Source organism: Podarcis erhardii (assembly GCF_964252035.2).
Source record: "Podarcis erhardii genome assembly, chromosome: 10".
Lineage (NCBI taxonomy): Eukaryota > Metazoa > Chordata > Lepidosauria > Squamata > Lacertidae > Podarcis > Podarcis erhardii.
In genome coordinates this window covers 66,893,024-66,913,357 of record NC_138500.1, presented here as the reverse complement: position 1 = coordinate 66,913,357, position 20,334 = coordinate 66,893,024, and the positions used below count along the sequence as shown (strand labels likewise).

The following is a 20,334-nucleotide window of genomic DNA, read 5'->3' as shown; positions in this document are numbered from 1 at the left end:
ACAATTAAACATTCGGAATTCATCACACGTCTTTTTTCTTTTAGACTTCCATCAGCAAGTCTGATAATTTTCCGTCATTATTACATATCTTCACATTTCTTCATTTATATCGCACTATATATATCTTATCTTACCATGTTATTTAAACAGTATTTCTACCAAACCTTCTTACAGAGCTTCTTGGAAACTTACAAACGTTATATCATTATCACAAATATTTTTAATATAAAAACAAAACAAATTCCTTCCAGTAGCACCTTAAAGACTAACTAAGTCAGTTCTTGGTATGAGCTTTCGTGTGCATGCACACTTCTTCAGATACACTGAAACAGAAGTTTCCAGACCCTTCTATATAGTGAGAAGGTGGGGAGGGGTATTACTCAGAAGGGTGGTGGGAATGGGTGATTGGCAGATAGCTGTGATGAGCCTGTTGACGACTCTTAACGACTGCAATAGGTCTTACAGGAAAAAGCAAGGGGTGAAAAGGTGAAAAATGGCTTTGTCATGTATAATGAGATAAGAATCCAAGGTCTTTGTTCAGACCAGGTTTTTCCATGGTTTTGAGTTTGGTGATAAGTTGTAATTCAGCAGCTTCTCTTTCCAGTCTATTTCTGAAATTCCTTTGTAGTAAAACAGCTACTTTGAGATCTTGTATAGAATGTCCTGGGAGATTGAAATGTTCTCCTACTGGTTTCTCTGTCTTGTGATTCCTGATGTCCGATTTATGTCCGTTTATTCTTTGGCGTAAGGTCTGGCCTGTTTGTCCAATATAGAGAGCTGAAGGACACTGTTGGCATTTTATGGCATACACAATGTTAGACGATGAGCAATTAAATAGTCCCGAGATGGTATGTGTGATGTTGTTGGGGCCAGTAATGGTGTTGTCCGGGTGTATGTGGCAGCAAAGTTGGCATCTGGGTTTATTGCAGGCTCTGGTGCCAGTGTCCGTGTTAGGTCTGGTTGTAGTATTATTGTGGGTTAGGATAATAATTTTAATATATTCTGTAAATTTATTCCATTCCTCAGTGAATCTTTGGTCCTGTCGGTTGCGAAACTTCCCTGTTAATCTGTCCAGTTCTGCATAATCCATTAATTTCGTCTAGTTGCGGACTTTTCAGGGTGCGAACGGCACCCCGGAACAGATCGTGTCCGCTGGGATTTATGCAATGCAAAATGAACCATGGAAAGCAAAGAAGTCATTGATATTTTAAGGTTTTCTAAATGAATAGTCTAAATTGTAAAACATTTTTTTTAAATAAAAGTTAGAGAGAGAGAGTGTGTGTCAAACCGATATCACCATATATGGACTTCACACTGGTTTTGGATGATATATTGCTATATTTCCCAGCCCTAGTACTGAAGATGCTGTGTTAGTGGTTGCAAAATTAACACCACAAGGGGAAATGTGGAGGGTTGTTCCGATATCCTCTTCCTTTTACACCTTTCCCACCTTGAGTCAGAGTGGGCTGAGTGTTCTGCCTGCCGACTTCAGCCGCAAAAACAGACCGAAACCTTTACCATCAGCTCTACCCGGGTGCTAGAAACCTGCAAGTCAAAACCTCTGTTGGGGGCTGCCTTGCAGAAATCCATTTCGTAGTTCTGCAAAAAGCATGCGCTTAGAACAGAAGCTCCATAAAACATGGGTCTCAGCATGGGTCTGATGCTGCTGTTTTAAGAGAAGCTAACTGTATGCCTCCAACTAAGTCATTGTGAAGCAGAAAAAGCTCTCCTGATTCTGCCCTTAATAAACCATTTTTTTAAAACCCATGAATCTTGAAAGGAGATGTTTCACTGGGATGAATAATTGCAACTGTCAAGTGGTGTTGTTAGCAATGGTAAAATGTGAGGTAGGGCGCTCTGCACCCTTTCAAACAGTTCTCTGTTAAAATAAACAAAATCTCCTGTTGCATTGAGAAGAACTATGCAATTAGCTGCTTGTTGAAACATCCAGTGCAAAACACTCCCATGTGGATTTCTGAGCATCACAGGCATAACAACCTGCCTTTATTTTGCATGAGAGAAAGGATGCAATGCTAACAAGGCCTTGCTGTCGTGTTCACCAGTCACTTTTCCCAGTTACAGTGAGCTTTTCTGATGACTGAGCTATAAAAACTGGCCCCAGCCCCCTTGCAGACGTTGTTTCTCGCGTACTCAAGCCTAGATTGATAATTTTTTCCCTCCTCTTTGGGAACAGCACGTCTTGGTTTTTTCCAGAGGTTAGCCAGTCACTGTGAACTCTGTTAAACCCTTAACTGATGATGGATTTGTGCGACATCTCTAGTGTACAAAAGATGCCAGACTTGCTGAAGTTCCGGGATAGACCTGTCATCATTCCTGTAATAGCTCATGAGTAAAATAGTATCAGAGAAACACCTTGTGAGTTAAATAAAAAATAAAAGTAATGCTTGGTGGTTTGTAAGCATGGGAATTTGAATAGCTTTTATCATCTCCGTCCGAATTCTATCATGACACCTTATTTGTGGCATGACCAGTTTGGTTTTTATGACTGTGATCAGGAGGGGTCCTGTAATCCTGTATAATTTTGCAAATTAATGGCAAAAGCCAATAAGCCTTCCTCCAGACTTTTAGAAGACATCTGAAGGCAGCCCTGTTTAGGGAAGCTTTTAATGTTTGATGTATTATAGTATTATAATATTTTTTTGGAAGCCGCCCAGAGTGGCTGGGGAAGTCCAGCCAGATGGGCGGGGTATAAATAATAAATTATTATTATTATTATTATTATTATTATTATTATTATTCATTCCTCAACATTTCTCAGTACTGGAGAGAATAAGGCAGCGCTTGCCTGTGTGTAGCTACTTCATATAAATGTCTGTAGTTTGGGAATGTGGTCTGTAGATCGCTGCATCGTTCACCAAGGGAACAGTGCTAAATTTGGGGAGCCAGCTTAATTTAAGGGCAGATGGGGCTCGTCAACCTGGGAAGGTAGCCCATCAAGCTGAAGAAAAGCTCTGCTCCTAAACCTCTCCTGCCTTGCAGGGCATCTTCAGGAGAAGAAGAGTCTAAGGAGGACACCTGATATCCCCAACCTGTGCCCTCCAGATGTTTTGGCCTACAACTCCCATGATCCCTAGCTAACAGGACCAGTGGGCAGGGATGATGGGAACTGTAGTCCAAAACATCTGGAGGGCCAAAGGTTGGGGATGCCTGGAGTAAACCCTACACAAATCCAGAGTGGAGTCCCTAAGTGTGAGGAGCAGTTGCGTAACAGCCCTCAGCAACTCAGCATTTTGACTAATTTACTTTATTTACATATAAACACACACGGAGCACTGTAACATGGCTCTTTCTCTCTCTAGCATCAGGCAGCAAAGAGAAAAAAGGAAAATCGTCCCACTTCACGGAACACAGTAACACAAACATCCTGTCTCTGTCGCATCCCACTTTGTGGAGTCAAAACATACACTGACATGTGATAGATAACAATCCCATGACTGCAGCCATGGAGCAGGAATTCTAACACTGAGATGGTTGGATGGCGCCCTGTATGGCTCCTTCGACAACTCCTGCAACCGAGCTGGTGCCAAACGTATCACTCTGCTTTCCTTTGGACCCCATGAATGAGCTCAGTTTGTGTGCTTTATTTTACAGTTTGGCATTTCTTCTAAACTAGAGAGCTTGTTTCCATTGGCAGGCGAAAGATTGCTAAACCACCCCAGAGAACCTGTCGATCGTAAGTATCTCACAGTCAGGAGGGGGCCAAATATTCACATATCTCTAGATATTAGATATTAGCTAATATCTAATGACATCCCCAGAGACAAGAAAAATGTATTCCTCTACGCAACAGCAGCAGCCAGGATATTGATTGCAATGAATTGGAAAGGGGAGAAAATCCCATCAGTATTAGAATGGCAAAATAAACCCTGTGAGTTTGTAGAAATGGCAAAATTGACGGAAATTATTAGAGGCTGCTCAATCAGAGAACAATTAAAGAGTGGAATGGAGTGAAGGAATACATAAAAAATATGGTTCTGGAATCGAAATATTAATAGATAATGTGTAAAACGTGCAGGGATAAATAAGAAAATAAGAACAGAATTAATTGAACAATTATTAAACTATAACAACACAAGATGGAAGAAGTAAAAAATTGAGATCACACATGGGTGAAGGCGAGTGGAGGGTATATTGGAATTTATAATATCACTTATAATATACATTTTCTAATCGTGTTATATTTATATACAGCAAAGGGAAGTTTAGAGTAATTAGGTATATTTTAATTCAGGTAATTTATGTAATAGGTTTATGTTAGAAAACAAATATGGATTCTGAATTTGATGTTTGTAATTCTCTTTGGTTTAGGAATAATAAAGAAATTTGGAAAAAAATAATAATCCACATATCTCAGCACCTTGCATTTTCTTAAGCGTTTGAGCCTTCCCGCGTAAGAGGGAAATTGGCAGTTCGTCTTGCCCTTTGTCCCTGCCCCCAAAGTCCACGTGATAAATGCAAGATTGCCGCCCAGGCAGCCCTCCCGTAGCTACAAAACCCAGTTCAAACTCCATTTCAGGCTTTCAGGAGACTGTGGTTAACGTTGGCACGGATGAGTTGGCAACTGCGGTCGAGGGAGGAGAATGGCAGTTAGCGGGGAGTCTGCCCATATAAACATTTTAGTGCTTTTCCACCTGTCCATTTGCAGGCGAGCAGAATGACATGGGAAAGGCTCTGCGTCGTGAGCCTTGGATCGTTTTCGTTTGCCGTGACACTTTCCGCTGCTGCTGTTTTGTGTGTGTGGTGGTCGTAATCCGTGTTATTCCTGGAGTGTGAAGAGGCAGCCTGCCAAAAAAAAGCCAGCGCTTTAAGTGGGGTTGCCATTTGCGTATGTTATAAGTGCAGCAGCTGGGACAGGTTCCTGAAGAAATTTGTACTCTGACCTTCAGTGTGAAGATTGTAGGACAAGGGACATGGGTGTCTCCTGAGAGATAGGGAAAGGCCACATCTTTCTGTGTCACTTAGGAGAGTCTGATCTGTTAGGGGGTCTTCGGTTAGCTCTGATTTGATCTTCTTGGAGAAATTCCCCGTGCTGAAAGTGCTCGTCATCATCTTTCTAGAGGACATTCTCAGTGGCTGCACTGTCATTGAGTTTCCTGCCTAAGAAGGCCTGCTAAGCAACCTCTAGCATTAGTGGGTTTTTTAAGATCTCTAACTAAAATGTAAATACAGTGGTATTACATACGCTTCAGGTTACAGACTCCGCTAACCAAGAAATAGTACCACGGGTTAAGAACTTTGCTTCAGGATGAGAACATAAATTGCGTGGCGGCGGCGCAGCAGCGGGAGACCCCATTAGCTAAAGTGGTACCTCAGGTTAAGAACAGCTTCAGGTTAAGAATGGACCTCCAGAACGAATTAAGTTCTTAACCCAAGGTACCACTGTAATATCAATAATATTACCAAAATGTTACCTGTTTATTACTAAAAAACCTAGCCATGTTAATATTAGTAAAACATTTTTCCTTTATGCATATATGCTGATTTTTACTGTAGGTTTTGTGTGTGTGTGTGTGTGTGTGTGTGTGTGTGTGTGTGTGTATAGATAGATAGATAGATAGATAGATAGATAGATGATAGATAGATAGATAGATAGATAGTAAAGGACCCCTGACAGTTAAGTCCAGTCGTGAATGAGTCTGGGGTTGCGGCACTCATCTCGCTTTACTGGCTGAGGGAGCCAGCGTTTGTCCGCAGACAGTTTTTCTGGGTCATGTGGCCAGCATGACTAAGCCGCTTCTGGTGAACCAGAGCAGCGCACGGAAACGCCTGTTTACCTTCCCGCCGGAAGTTTACCTATTTATCTACTTGCACTTTGACGTGCTTTCGAACTGCTAGGTGGGCAGGAGCAGGGACCGAGCAATGGGAGCTCATCCCGTTGCGGGGATTCGAACCGCCGACCTTCCGATCGGCAAGCCCTAGGCTCAGTGGTTTACACCACAGCGCCACCTGCGTCACACACAGAGACAGAGTGGTACCTCGGGTTACAAACACTTCGGGTTACAGACTCCGCTAACCCGGAAGTAGTACCTTGGGTTAAGAACTTTACCTCAGGATGGGAACAGAAATCGCGCAATGGCGGCAGCGGAAGCCCCATTAGCGAAAGTGCGCTTCAGGTTAAGAACGGTTTCAGGTTAAGATACACACACACACACACTATGTGAACTGCCACAAGGTCTCCTTTTAAGCCAAAAGGAGGGGATGTATCATCCTACAAACGAATAAATAACACAACCTTCTTTAATTTCCACCCTCCTTCGTCATACAAATCTGATCTCCCCACAGCAACCCCCCAACCCTTGGTAAGCACGTTTTTTCAGTCCTGTCCAATTACATTTTATTTGTTCAAAGCTCCCTTTGTTTCAGCTGACTCCTGGATGGCTTTGCTAAGATCTACTGTACTGCTCTCCAATGGGTTGGTTAAACAGGCTAAGAGTCTCAAAGAGACCAATCATAATGATACAGGGTGTGCTGACCTACATTAACTTTTTTGGCTCCCTAATGCTTGGTACTTTGCCATACGGAGTCCTGTTATTAAACTCCCAGAGGATGCCTTGCTCTTTGCTTCATGGGAATTTTCACTTGAGGGCCGTAGAAAAGTTGGTGGTTCATTTGAGACCATTGTATTCCTCGGACCTAACGCAAAATTCAACCCAGTACTGCATCACGACACATCCTGAAATAGGAGCAGAAATACTAAATAGGGAAGTTTTAGCAGATTTAGGGAAGTTTTTAATGTTTGATGTTTGATTGTGTTTTTAATGTTCTGTTGGAAGTTGCCCAGAGTGGCTGGGGAAGCCTGGCCAGATGGGCAGGATATAAGTAATAAATTATGATTATTATAAATAAAACTGTTCCCTGTACAGTGGTTGGCATACTGGATTTTTCTCTGGGTATGCCCCAGTTCATCTCTAAGCATCACAATAGCAGCAACTTTCTGCACCATCCATTCTAAGCTTCTCTGTGGCCGTGGTGGCTGTCCTGCTTGTCCATTCACCCCCTTCTCATTGCAAGGTTAATTTTTTAATATACAGTGGTACCTCGGGTTAAGAACTTAATTCGTTCCGGAGGTCTGTTCTTAACCTGAAACTGTTCTTAACCTGAAGCACCACTTTAGCTAATGGGGCCTCCTGCTGCCGCCACGCCGCCGGAGCACAATTTCTGTTCTCATCCTGAAGCAAAGTTCTTAACCCGAGGTAATATTTCTGGGTTAGCGGAGTCTGTAACCTGAAGCGTATGTAACCTGAGGTACCACTGTACAGTGGTGCCTCGCAAGACGAAATTAATTCGTTCCGTGAGTCTCTTCGTCTTGCGGTTTTTTCGTCTTGCGAAGCACGGCTATTAGCGGATTAGCGTTGTTAGCGGCTTAGCGGCTATTAACGGCTTAGCGGCTTAGAAAAAGGGGAAAAAAGGGGAAAAAACTCGCAAGAACTCGCAAGATGTTTTCGTCTTGCGAAGCAAGCCCATAGGGAAATTCGTCTTGCGAAGCACCTCAAAAATGGAAAATTATTTCGTCTTGCGAGGCACCACTGTAGATATAAATTATATTTTTGCATTTTCTGTTTTACATAAACAAATGAATTAAAAACATAAACACATACAGCCGTACCTTGGATCTCGAACGCCTTGGCTCCCAAACAAATTGGCTCCCAAACGATCGAAAGCTGGAAGTGAGTGTTCCGGTTTTCGAATGATTTTCGGAAGCCAAATGTTTCCGATTGGCTGCAGGAGCTTCCGAACGTTTTGTTAGTCAAACGGACTTCCAGAATGGATTCCGTTCGACTTTCAAGCTACGACTGTAACCCCTTCTGACTTCCCTCCCAACTTCTTGTTGTAAGGTTAAGAACCTACATGATGGATGATCAAGCTAATGAACTATGCAGAAATGGCAAAAATAACGGCAAAGCTCAGAGACTATGATAACGAGAAATTTGAAAAAGAGTGGGAATCGTTTATTGTTTATGTGCAAAAATACTGTAAACAAGTTGATACATTGGCAGGCTTTTAGGTAAACACTTGCAACTAGTGGAAAATTAGATAAAATTAAGGGAAATAATGGAAAAAGTTTAAGAATGGAAATGCGGAAGAAATTGGTTAATATAAGGTACCAGAAGAAGGTATGGAGGGAAGTCCAGAGATTTAAAGAATCTCAAAGAGAAGGTTTGTGAAAAGGTATTTGTTTTTATTTGTAAAGATGTAACTGTGAAAAACTAATAAAAAATTATTAACAAAAAAGAAAAAAAAAGAACCGACACGGAACTGGAAATTAATTGCTCGTCACTACAAACAGGTTGACTATATTTGCAGCTCCCTACTGTTGCAGTAAATCAGAGTTTAGCATTATGAGAATCTTAACCGTTGCTAGTTACAGATAGGTAGCCATGTTGGTCTGCCATAGTCAAAACAAAAAATTCCTTCCAGTAGCACCTTAAAGAACAACTAAGTTAGTTCTAGGTATGAGCTTTCGTGTGCATGCACACTTCTTCAGATACACTGAAACAGAAGTCATCAGACCCTTCTATATAGTGAGAAGGTGGGGAGGGGTATTACTCAGAAGGGTGGTGGGAATGGGTGATTGGCAGATAGCTGTGATGAGCCTGTTGACGACTCTTAACGACTGCAATAGGTCTTACAGGAAAAAGCAAGGGGTTTCTCATTATACTTGACAAAGCCATTTTTCACCTTCTCACCCCTTGCTTTTTCCTGTAAGACCTATTTCAGTCGTTAAGAGTCGTCAACAGGCTCATCACAGCTATCTGCCAATCACCCATTCCCACCACCCTTCTGAGTAATACCCCTCCCCACCTTCTCACTATATAGAAGGGTCTGGTGACTTCTGTTTCAGTGTATCTGAAGAAGTGTGCATGCACACGAAAGCTCATACCTAGAACTAACTTAGTTGGTCTTTAAGGTGCTACTGGAAGGAATTTTTTGTTTTAACCGTTGCTAGTGAAAACAAGCAAGCTTAATTAACTATGGTTTGTATATGGATTCTTTTCATATACAAACCATTGTTTGACTGCTGTTAATCTAAAAAGGAAGCAAGTCCTTTTGGGAATTACAGGGACAGAACTACCCAGACTGTATAGAAATTTATTCACGTATGCGACTACAGCAGCAAGAATGCTACTTGCCCAAAAATGGAAAGAAGAAGTAGACCCAGCAAAAGAAGAATGGATGCAAAAACTTACGGAATATGCAGAAATGGCAAAACTTACCGGAAAAATAAGAAATCAAGATAACAATTTTTTTTTTATAAAAGAATGGAAATGGTTTATTGAATATTTTCAAATAAACTGTAAACAGATATTGGCAGGATTATTGTAATAACCTGCAGTTTTATAAGAGTATATATTTAAAGTGGGGTGGCACTGTGGTCTAAACCACAGAGCCTAGGACTCGCCAATCAGAAGGTCAGCGGTTCGAATCCCCGTGACGGGGTGAGCTCCCATTACTTGGTCCCTGCTCCTGCCAACCTAGCAGTTTGAAAGCATGTCAAAGTGCAAGTAGATAAACGATCAGGGGGTACCTTTACCTTTACCTTTACCTATATTTAAAGTAGATGGATAACTCAGCAAACAATGTTAATTTGGATATGCAGAGATATTAAAAATAAATTTAAGGAACCACAGAAAGAGGGGGAAGGGAGCCAAGTTTTGAAATGTTAAAATGATTGTAAAATTATTGAATTGTATAAAATTGAGAATCAGAAATAAAATCATTCTTTTTTAAGTGCTTCTAAGCTCCTTTTCATTGTCATGCCAGATGAGAGGGGAAGGATAGGCTCATTTTTTTGGTCATCTTATGTCCATTTGCTAGTTCTGAATGTAAATGGCATTACCAAAAGCAGCAAATGTCTCTTTGATTACAGGTGAAGGCTCTGCCCACGGGTCGGACAGTGTGTGAGGTTAGCTCAGTACCAATTATACAATACTCTTGATGCAAAATACTATTTTGGAAAGAGCCTCTAAAGAGATTTGCCATAATTAACACGGGCTTAGTAAAGCTATTTCTGTCTTGTGTTTACACAGGGAAATAGTAGCATTGATCCGCGCAGCCAGCTGACGGCATTAAACTTGCCAGTGGCCTCATTATTTAACTTGGCTTCTGCAAGCATAGCATACCGGCAGTTCTGCTTTGGTGACTCTCAATTTAAGCTTATGGGTTTGACTCTCAATTAGTTTGTGGACAGCTAATTATCCTGTCATCTTTCATTCTGGTCAGAACATTGCACAGGTACGAAGTGCCTGCTCCAGCCTGTGTAGGACGCAATGTACAGCTGTTTCATTTGTTGTTGTTCAATCGTTTAGTCGTGCCCGACTCTTCTTGACCCCATGGACCAGAGCACGCCAGGCACTCCTGTCTTCCACTGCCTCCCACTGTTTGGTCAAACTCATGCTGGTAGCTTCGAGAACACTGTCCAACCATCTCGTCCTCTGTCGTCCCCTTCTCTGTCTTTCCCAACATCAGGGACTTTTCCAGGGAGTCTTGTCTTCTCATGAGGTGGCCAAAGTATTGGACCCTCAGCTTTAGGATCTGTCCTCCCAGTGAGCACTCAGGGCTGATTTCCTTCAGAATGGAGAGGTTTGATCTTCTTGCAGTCCATGGGACTCTTCGGCGATCAGCCTCCTTTATGGTCCAGCTCTCACTTCCATACATCACTACTGGGAAAACCATAGCTTTAACTATACGGACCTTTGTTGGCAAGGTGATATCTCTGCTTTTTAAGTTGCTGTCTAGGTTTGTCATTGCTTTTCTCCCAAGAAGCAGGCGTCTTTTAATTTTGTGGCTGCTGTCACCATCTGCAGTGATCATGGAGCCCAAGAAAGTAAAATCTCTCACTGCCTCCATTTCTACCCCTTCTATTTGCCAGGAGGTGATGGGACCAGTGGCCATGATCTTCGTTTTTTTGATGTTGAGCTTCAGACCATATTTTGCGCTCTCCTCTTTCACCCTCAATAAAAGATTCTTTAATTCCTCCTCACTTTCTGCCATCAAGGTTGTGTCATCTGCATATCTGAGGTTGTTGATATTTCTTCCGGCATTCTTAATTCCGGTTTGGGATTCATCCAGCCCAGCCTTTTGCATGAATAAGCTCTGCTACATCAGGCCAATTGCCCAACGCTCCATCATTCTGTTCCCGGTGAAGGGCAACGAGATGCCTACTGTCAGCTCATAAAGAAAGCATGGTGATAATGGTCCTGTTTGTCTCCAATGTCTGGTCTTCCAGGGAGGCCTTCCACAACCAACTTGGTCAGGAATAAAGGAAGCCGTAGCCCAACAACATCTGGAAGGCATCTGGGTCGAGAAAGTTGATTTGCACAGTTCTGTGTTGATGTTGCTTGGGGGGAAAACAGATCATGCAAAGTGCTTCTGGTTGTCTTCTCTATCTGAAATGTAATACACTTCAGTACAGTGGTACCTCAGTTCTCAAATGCCTTGGTATTTGAACAACTTGGAACCCAAACATTGCAAACCTGGAAGTAAGTGTTCCGGTTTGCGAACTTTTTTCAGAAGCCAAACGTGCTTCGTTTTGAGTGTTGCGCTTCCGTTTTGAGTATTACTCTGAGGTCTGTCTGTTTTCGCTATTTATTTTGCATTTTTGTGGCTTTTTGTGGAACCCAGTTCAGCTACTGCTTGATTGATTGTGTGGCTTCAGCACATTGTCTATTGCTTTCATTTTATGGATCAGTGGTCTCGTTACATAGTACAATTCATGTTAATTTGCTGTTTTAGGGGTTGTATTTAAAAGCCTGGAGCGGATAAATCCATTTTGCATTACTTTCTGTGGGAAAGCGTGCTTTGGTTTCCGAACGCTTTGGTTTTGGAATGGACGTCCGGAACGGATTAAGTTTGAGAACGATGGTACCATTGTACTAGTCTAAAAAGTTCAGAAAATTAAAGGAAGGAAGGGGCTTTTTACTGTTTCCTAAACACCTCTGACCTCACAGATTGCAAGAAGGTGTACCTTTGGAGGAGTTGAAACACTGAGTTTTACCCATCACAGATACATTAAGCACAAAAGACAAGTTTTTCCTCTCTTCCCATCATAGCCATGTGTTGCCTCTTTCTGAAATGTTGCCTTAAGTGTTTCAGAAAGAGCTCTCTGTGTGCGACTGCTGTGCCCCTACTAAGGTTTAAGGAAGAGTGAGCACGTGAAATTCTGTGGGCGACCAAGGGGGTTGCTATTATTTTCAGTTTCAAGCATCACTCCAGATCCATTGGGGGCAGAAAGTGGTGACTCGTTTGGGAGAGAAGAGATTGTGGACACCCCTTGACATTCAGACTAAATCTTATCGTCTGGAATATATAAGACTATTATATTTAAGTATCACACACCTGCACGCTAGATGTCACACATCTAGCTTCCATGTATGATCTTCTGAAATTCAGGAGCAACGATGCAACATTTAAAGTAAAATACGGTACCAATGCAAGAAGAACCGGGGTAAAAACCATTATTTGTAGGATATGTTCCAGTGTTATAGAGTATCTGCAACTAGAATGGAGGAGGAAAATCTATCAAAGGTGTGGAAAATCTCCAGTTATCGGAAACCCAATAAGAATCGTATCCTGATGTGAAGCTTGAAGAAGTTCAAGTATTCGGTAGAATACCTCCTTTCCAGATCTCGCTGAAGAATTGAGATATAATCACCTGAGACCCTTCTTCGGGTGTCTGAAGGGTGGCAACAAGAGAGTGGGCCTTTTCTGCAATGCCTTCTAGAATTTTCTCCCCAGGGAGACTCACCTGGCACCTTCATTACATATCTTTAGGCACCAGGCACAAATATTCCTCTTCTCCCAGTCCTTTGGTTAATTAAACAATCTTTCAAACTGGGTGTGTGTGTGTATTGTTTTGGTTTCTTACTACGTTACACATTTTTGTGTTTTTATATTGTAAACCACCCTGTGGTTCTCAGATGAAGGGTAGTCTAGAAATTTAATAAATAAAGTAATTATAATAAACAAATTAGGTACACAGTATACGGTAGCATAAAAATTACCTGATGTTGCATCTTCCCTCTGGTGTTTTTTGTGAGGTTTTTTTAAAGATCTTCCTCCACAGAACAATGAGGAAAGCTTTTGAGGCCAGCATGGTATCTGAATAATTACCTTAAAACCAGAGTGTACAAACCCTTGGATGACTCAAAGTTATCCTCCATTCCCCCCCAGCCCGCTGTTTCATTTCCCACCCACCTGCATTAGTTTGAGTGACTGCAAACAATTCTTAAAAGGTCATTAAAAATAAAATGAAGGCAAATGGACAAAAGAAGCCTTTCATAAAGCTAGCATGAGCACTGCACTATGTTAATCCGGTGGGCTAGACCTTTAAAAGCAATAATAGCTTGCATTATTAGTAAGCCAGTATTGTCAGAAGCATTTTCCTTCCTAGAAAAAAGCAAAAAACAAAAAACTCCTGTGCGCACGGCTTTAGAATGGCAAAGGCATTTACTGTAGAATTTGCTTTGCATTGCCAATCGTATTCTTCGCTGGGTGTATGCAAGCTATCTATGAGATGTGAAGGAATATTCACTTCACAAGTATGACCCATATAATACTACAGCAGTACCTTGGTTCTCAAACTTTTAAAAAATATATATAATTTTTTATTATTTTCATTAATAAAACATATAAAAACATTACAATAATCAATCAAATGCATTTGCTCCGCTGAGCTCGCGACTTCCCTCCCTCCAACTAGTTTTCAGTTTCCTCATAAGTTATGCACGCCTTTCTAATGTCAGTTTCTGTCCTTTAATACAAATCGAGTCCTTCTGTTGTTAATGGTCAGATACTAATTATTACCCTGCGTTGCAGGATTTATGTCAGTCCTGCTAGTGTCTTCAAGTTTTTACAATAATCTCTTAAATAATAATTTTATTCCACTCTCTCTGGAATTTCTGATCGCCTTGGTTCCAAATCCTCAGTCATTTTGGCCAATTCTGCATATTCCATCATCATCATCTGCCACTCCTCAATCGTTTGTAATTCTGGTAATTTCCATCTTTGGGCTAAAACTTTTTTCTCAAACTTAATCCGTTCCGGAAGTCTGAATTTTACTATGTAACGAGCCCATTGATCCGTATAATGAAAGCAATAATGTACTGTACTATGAAATAAATAGGACAGTATTGTAGATGATAAAAATTTAAATTATTATTATTTCTTACCTGCACTGGTGATCCGTCATTGTTTGAATGGGAGGCTTTTACCCATTTCCGCAGTCACACAATCAATCAGTAGCTGAACTGGGTTCCACACAGCCACAAAAACAAATGAACCGAAAAAGCCTCAAAAACAAAAACACAGAATAAAGAGCAAAAACAAAAGCGCCAAACTTAATCCGTTCCGGAAGTCCGTTTGACTTCCGAAATGTTCAAAAACCAAGGCACTGCTTCTGATTGGTTCAGGCACCCCAGAAACAATAGCCAACAGTCGCATCGGATGTTCGGCTTCCAAAAACATTCGAAAACTGGAACACTTACTTCCGGGTTTTTGGTGTTTGGGAACCAAGGCGTTTGAGAACCAAGGTACCACTGTATTTGATGCCCCCATCCAAGCCTATTCCTCTTCCTGAGTACACCTGGGGAACATGAACAACCCATTCAGCCTTTTAAGTTCCTAGGTCTGGTGCTTGATTTTAGTCTGGCTGTCAAGGACGCAGGTGGCGCTGTGGGTTAAACCACAGAGCCTAGGGCTTGCTGGTCAGAAGGTCGGCGGTTCGAATCCCCGCAACAGGGTGAGCTCCCGTTGCTCAGTCCCTGCTCCTGCCAACCTAGCAGTTTGAAAGCACATCAAAGTGCAAGTAGATAAATAGGTACCACTCTGGCGGGAAGGTAAACGGCGCTTCCATGCGCTGCTTTGGTTCACCAGAAGCGGCTTAGTCATGCTGGCCACATGACCCGGAAGCTGTACGCCGGCTCCCTCTGCCAATAAAGCGAGATGAGCGCCGCAACCCCAAAGTCAGCTACAACTGGACCTAATGGTCCTTTACCTTTACCTTTTTATCAAAGACAACCCCCTTATTTTATCTTTCCTCCCTTTTTTAACAGAGGAGGAGCTCAGGAAGCTGCGAGAAGAAACGAATGCTGAAACACTGAAACAAGAGCTGGAAAAAGAACGTCTACGAAGGATAGAACTGGAGCAAAAAGTCAATGAAATACTTAAAACCAGGTAAGGAAACCTGCAAGGTGCAGTACAGCTGTGTGTGTGTGCGTTGTGAGGTTTGTGGTTTTTTTTAAGAGACCAGGCTGTTCTCTAGGTGATTTCGCCCTGGGAATGATGAATAATAAAACCTGAAATTTCTTCCTTTTGGTACTCGGTGATTTTGAAGCAGTGACATTTCTAGAATCCATACAAGGCTGTATAGAAATCTGATCTCTTTCGTTTTAAAAAAATATTTTCATGGTCATACTCAGCAGCTGAGATGCATTGTGTCATTTATTTCCTGGTTGGGTCTCAAAGTGCTGTCCTCCTCTCCCATCTAAGTGGCATTTTTGCCCTTATTAGCGACATTTGGGTGACTTCGGACATCGTAGTGTCAGAAGCCGCAAAAACAGTTAACCAGACTGAATCCATCCTTATTGAAAGCCTGCTAACCGTTAATCAAGCAGTGACACTTGGCCTCAAATTTATTATTTGGTGGGCAGATCCTGTCTTCACAGAGAGGTGAAGTCTATGGTGTTTTTGGGTGGTTTCATGTTTCCTCTATGTAGGAAAAGCAGAGACTAATGAATTGGTCTGTCTGTGAGACAACTTATATACAGTGGTGCCTCGCAAGACGAAATTAATCCGTTCCGCGAGTCTCTTCGTCTAGTGGTTTTTTCGTCTTGCAAAGCAAGCCCATTGACGGCTTAGCGGCTTAGCGCTATTAGCGGCTTAGCGGCTTTTAGCGGCTTAGCGGATCAGCTGATAAGCGGCTTAGCGGCTTAGGAAAAGGGGGGGGAAGGGGAAAAAAACCCGCAGGAACTCGCAAGACATTTCGTCTTGCGAAGCAAGCCCATAGGGAAATTCGTTTTGTGAAGCGCCTCCAAAACGGAAAACCCTTTCGTCTAGCAGGTTTTCCGTCTTGCGAGGCGTTCGTCTTGCGGGGCACCACTGTATTAAGCATTCCTGAATCATATATTATGTGACAAGGAGAACAGGTTGCCCCAGTGGAAAGTAATTCTTTTCTTTTTTGCATTTTTCAAGAGCTCCTATCATGCCCATGTAAAGAAGACATACTAAACAAGCCCAGTAGCATCAGTTTCATAGATTTATCTATAAGGATGCTCAGGGATTGTCTAGCGCTGGGTATAGCATCTGCTGCAAGAGGCACGTTGCCAACGAAACAAATGTCTAAATGATTTGAAATGGTCCGATCAGCCATTTGTCTGATGCAAATTGCATTCTGTCACTCCTGCGTTTTACAAGTTGTGAGCTAGTTTTATCGCATAACAAAACGGTAATTACAGCTAGCAGTGTCTTCCTTGCAAACGGGAGCTACCGTACTTTCCCGTCTATAAGACGACCCCATGTATAGGATAACCCCTGTTTCTGGGAACTCAAATTTAAGAAAATGGGGGGAGAGGGTACAGAGTTGGAAAGGATTACCCAGAGTTGTTGAGCTTTTTTTTTGGGGGGGGGGGGTTGCCAAAAATCGCTCAACTGATAAAGGTAAAGGGACCCCTGACCATTAGGTCCAGTCGTGGTCGACTCTGGGGTTGCGACGCTCATCCTGCTTTATTGGCCGAGGAAGCCGGCGTACAGCTTCCAGGTCATGTGGCCAGCATGACTAAGCTGCTTCTGGGGAACCAGAACAGCGCATGGAAACGCTGTGTACCTTCCCACCGGAGCGGTGCCTATTTATCTACTTGCACTTTGACGTGCTTTCGAACTGCTAGGTTGGCAGGAGCAGGGACGGAACAACGGGAGCTCACCCCGTCGCGGGGATTTGAACCTCCGATCTTCTGATCGGCAGGTCCTAGGCTCTGTGGTTTAGATCTGACTCCTGTCTGTCCCATTGCCGGCAGAAGCTGCAGATTGCCCACCCAACTGCAGGAGCACCAGCCAATCCACACCACCCATTGAAGCAGCAACCAATAGCATGCTCAATAGCTGCTGACAGCCCTGGCAGCAACCAATCAAATGTCCACCCTATGCACTACCCGTGTATAAGATGACCCCAACTGTTTAACATGATTTTTACAAAAGAAAGCATAATCTTATATACAGAAAAGTACTGTATTTCCGCTGTAGCAAGCAAGCAAGGGGAATCTTTGACTCTATAGATGTTGCTGAATTTCAGCACCCTCCAGGCCCAGCAAGCATGGCCAATGGTTCGGGATGATGGGACTTGTTGTTCAGCCATATCCGGGGGTGGGGGAGGTCCCCCAGACCTGCTCTGTAGCCTCTGTTTTCTGGATTATTTTGCTGCCATGTATAACCTCTCACCTTTGCTTTTATTTAAGATGGTTTGCAACCTATTATGCATTTCTGTATTACCTGCACTTCACCGCAGAACAGTTTTCGAGTGGGTTACAATTAAAACTTTTTAGTAATGACCTTATTATTTTGAAAAACAAGGCAGGCGAGTTGCAATACCAAGCAACTAAAAAGATCAGTACTGACATTGGATTCCACTCAAAGCCTGGGTGAATAACCAGGTCTTCTGCTGGCTTCTGAAACCTACTTAAAAGGGTAGGTGCCAGCTATGGGACAGAAGGAAGTTCCAAATTGGGGATGCCACCACTGAGAAGGCTATCACTAACATGCCTCTGCTGAAGATAGTACAGTGGTACCTCAGGTTAAGAATTTAATTCGTTCTGGAGGTCTGTTCTTAACCTGAAACTGTTCTTAACCTGAGGTACCACTTTAGCTAATGGGGCCTCCCGCTGCCACTGCATGATGTCTGTTCTCATCCTGAAGCAAAGTTCTTAACCTGAAGCACTATTTCTGGTTTAGTGGAGTCTGTAACCTGAAGCGTATGTAACTTGAAGCATATGTAACCCAAGATACCACTGTACTTTTATTTTTGGCCAAAGCTGTTGAGCTTTTTTTTTTTTTTTGTTTGTTTGGCAAAATCACAAACAAATTAGAGGTTTTTGCAGAAAATACTGCTTCCAACTGCAGTATTCTGGACATAAGGCAACCCTACTGAAGAGCCAACCTCAAGTGACTTGCCTTGGAAAGGCAACGTAGACATTTTACAAATGAGCTAGTGGTTGCGTTCCAGATTCCTTTCCCTTATATATCATGATATAATCCGGAGGAGTGCTGTTGGTTGCCCCTTGCATTACAATGGTACCTTGGGTTACAAACACCTTGGGTTACAAACACTCCAGGTTACAGACTCCGCTAACCCGGAAGCAGTACCTCGGGATAAGAACTTTACCTCAGGATGAGAACAGAAATCGCACAGCGGCGGCAGCGGTAGGCCCCATTAGCTAAAGTGGTGCTTCAGGTTAAGAACGGTTTCAGGTTAAGAACGGACCTCTGGAACGAATTAAGTTTGTAACCAGGGGTACCACTGTATAGGGACCCAACCGGCTTCGGCTGGAAAGTAGGCATTTAGTGTCACCAAAACTGTCCTGTGTAACCCTGTTCCAACAGAGATTCAGCAGGCATCCTGAGGGGTTTTTTTGCTTTCAGTTGTCTCTTGAAGTCCACGCCAACAAGCCTTTGCAGCTGTTTAATTAGCCAGTCACTTTTAATTATTATTTGCATAGTTTTTAGTGCTTTGTTGTAGACCGGCCTGATGTTTTATGATGTGGCAGTCTAGAAATGTGTCTGTGTGAGAGAGAATATCAGGGCAGGCTGAGGTTTGTAAGTGATTCTGCTGCAGACTGCTTGCCCTGCACCTTCCAGGTCCGAGCGAGAAAGCACTTGCCTCCAATAATAATAATATAATAATTTATTATTTATACCCCGCCTATCTGGCTGGGTTTCCCCAGCCACTCTGGGCGGCTCCCAACGGAACACTAAAAACAGAATAAAACATCAAACATTAAAAGCTTCCCTAAACAGGGCTGCCTTCAAATGTCTTCTAAAAGTCAGATAGTTGTTTATTTCCTTGACATCTGATGGGAGGGCGTTCCACAGGATGGGTGCCACTACCAAGAAGACCCTCTGCCTGGTTCCCTGTAATCTCACTTCTCGCAGTAAGGGAACCGCCAGAAGGCCCTCGGAGCTGGACCTCAGTATGCGGGCTGAACGATGGGGGTGGAGACACTCCATCAGGTATACTGGGCTGAGACCGTTTAGGGCTTTAAAAGTCAGCACCAGCACTTTGAATTGTGCCCGGAAACGTACTGGGAGCCAACATATGTCTTTCAGGACTGGTGTTACGAGGTCTCAGCTGCTACTCCCGGTTGCCACTCTAGCTGCTGCATTCTGGATTAATTACAGTTTCTGGGTCACCTTCAAAGGTAGCCCCATGTAGAGCGCATTGCAGTAGTCCAAGATAACCAGATAACCAGAGCGTGCACCACTTTGGCGAGACAATCCGCGGGCAGGTAGGTCTCAGCCTGCGTATCAGATGGAGCTGGTAGACAGCTGCCCGGGACACAGAATTGACCTGCGCCTCCATAGACAGCTGTGAGTCCAAAATGACTCCCAGGCTGCGCACCCAACCTTCAGAAGGCTCAGTTACCCCATTCAGGAGCAGGGAGTCCTCCACACCTGCCTGCCCCCTGGTTGTATTTGACTGCTCCAGTGGATTACATCCCACATCCTGCCTGCCTGCCTTTCTTCCTGCCTGATATCCCTCACTGACAGCTGCAGATCACTTGCAGAGACCCACAGCTGTCCATTCATCCAAGGCCTTCCCCGTAGATGTGCCATGGCTCGAGCCTCGGCCAAATTCGGCACACAGCCCTGTTTTTATAGTGCTGTTTTACTGGCTATGTGTTGTACTTTCGCTTTAAAGATGTTTGCTGTTTTTATGCCGTGCGCTGAGCAGATATTTTTAAAAATATTAAGTGGCCCGGGCATCCTTTTAGAGAGATCAATAAAATATCTCCCCAATGTTAATATGCTTTCCAGTTGCCTAACCATTGCTAAGTGTTCTTCTATACTCTAGCTGAAAAGCCTGGATTCTGGAATGCAGTAGTTAAAGGAGGGCAGCTGCCAGTGCAGAGCTGTGCTTAGCATTTGGGGCAATTGCAGTTGAGACGCAGGTGGCGCTGTGGTCTAAATCACTGAGCCTTGGGCTTGCTGATTGGAAGGTTGGCGGTTCGAATCCCCACAACGGGGTGAGCTCCTGTTGCTCGGTCCCTGCTCCTGCCAACCTAGCAGTTCAAAAGCACATCAAAGTGCAAGTAGATAAATAGGTACCGC

General features: G+C 43.1%; 1 protein-coding gene across 6 annotated transcripts in view; it reads left to right on the top strand.

Annotated features, from left to right (window-relative positions):
* The window catches only part of GRAMD4 (GRAM domain containing 4), a 114,019-nt gene that overhangs the window by 53,118 nt on the left and 40,567 nt on the right, over positions 1 to 20,334 (top strand). For all 6 annotated transcript variants that reach the window (XM_081877964.1, XM_081877962.1, XM_081877965.1 and 3 more), the window contains one exon: positions 15,072 to 15,192. In XM_081877964.1, coding sequence (XP_081734090.1) covers positions 15,072 to 15,192 — 121 coding nt within the window. The remainder of the gene's footprint in view (positions 1 to 15,071; positions 15,193 to 20,334) is intronic.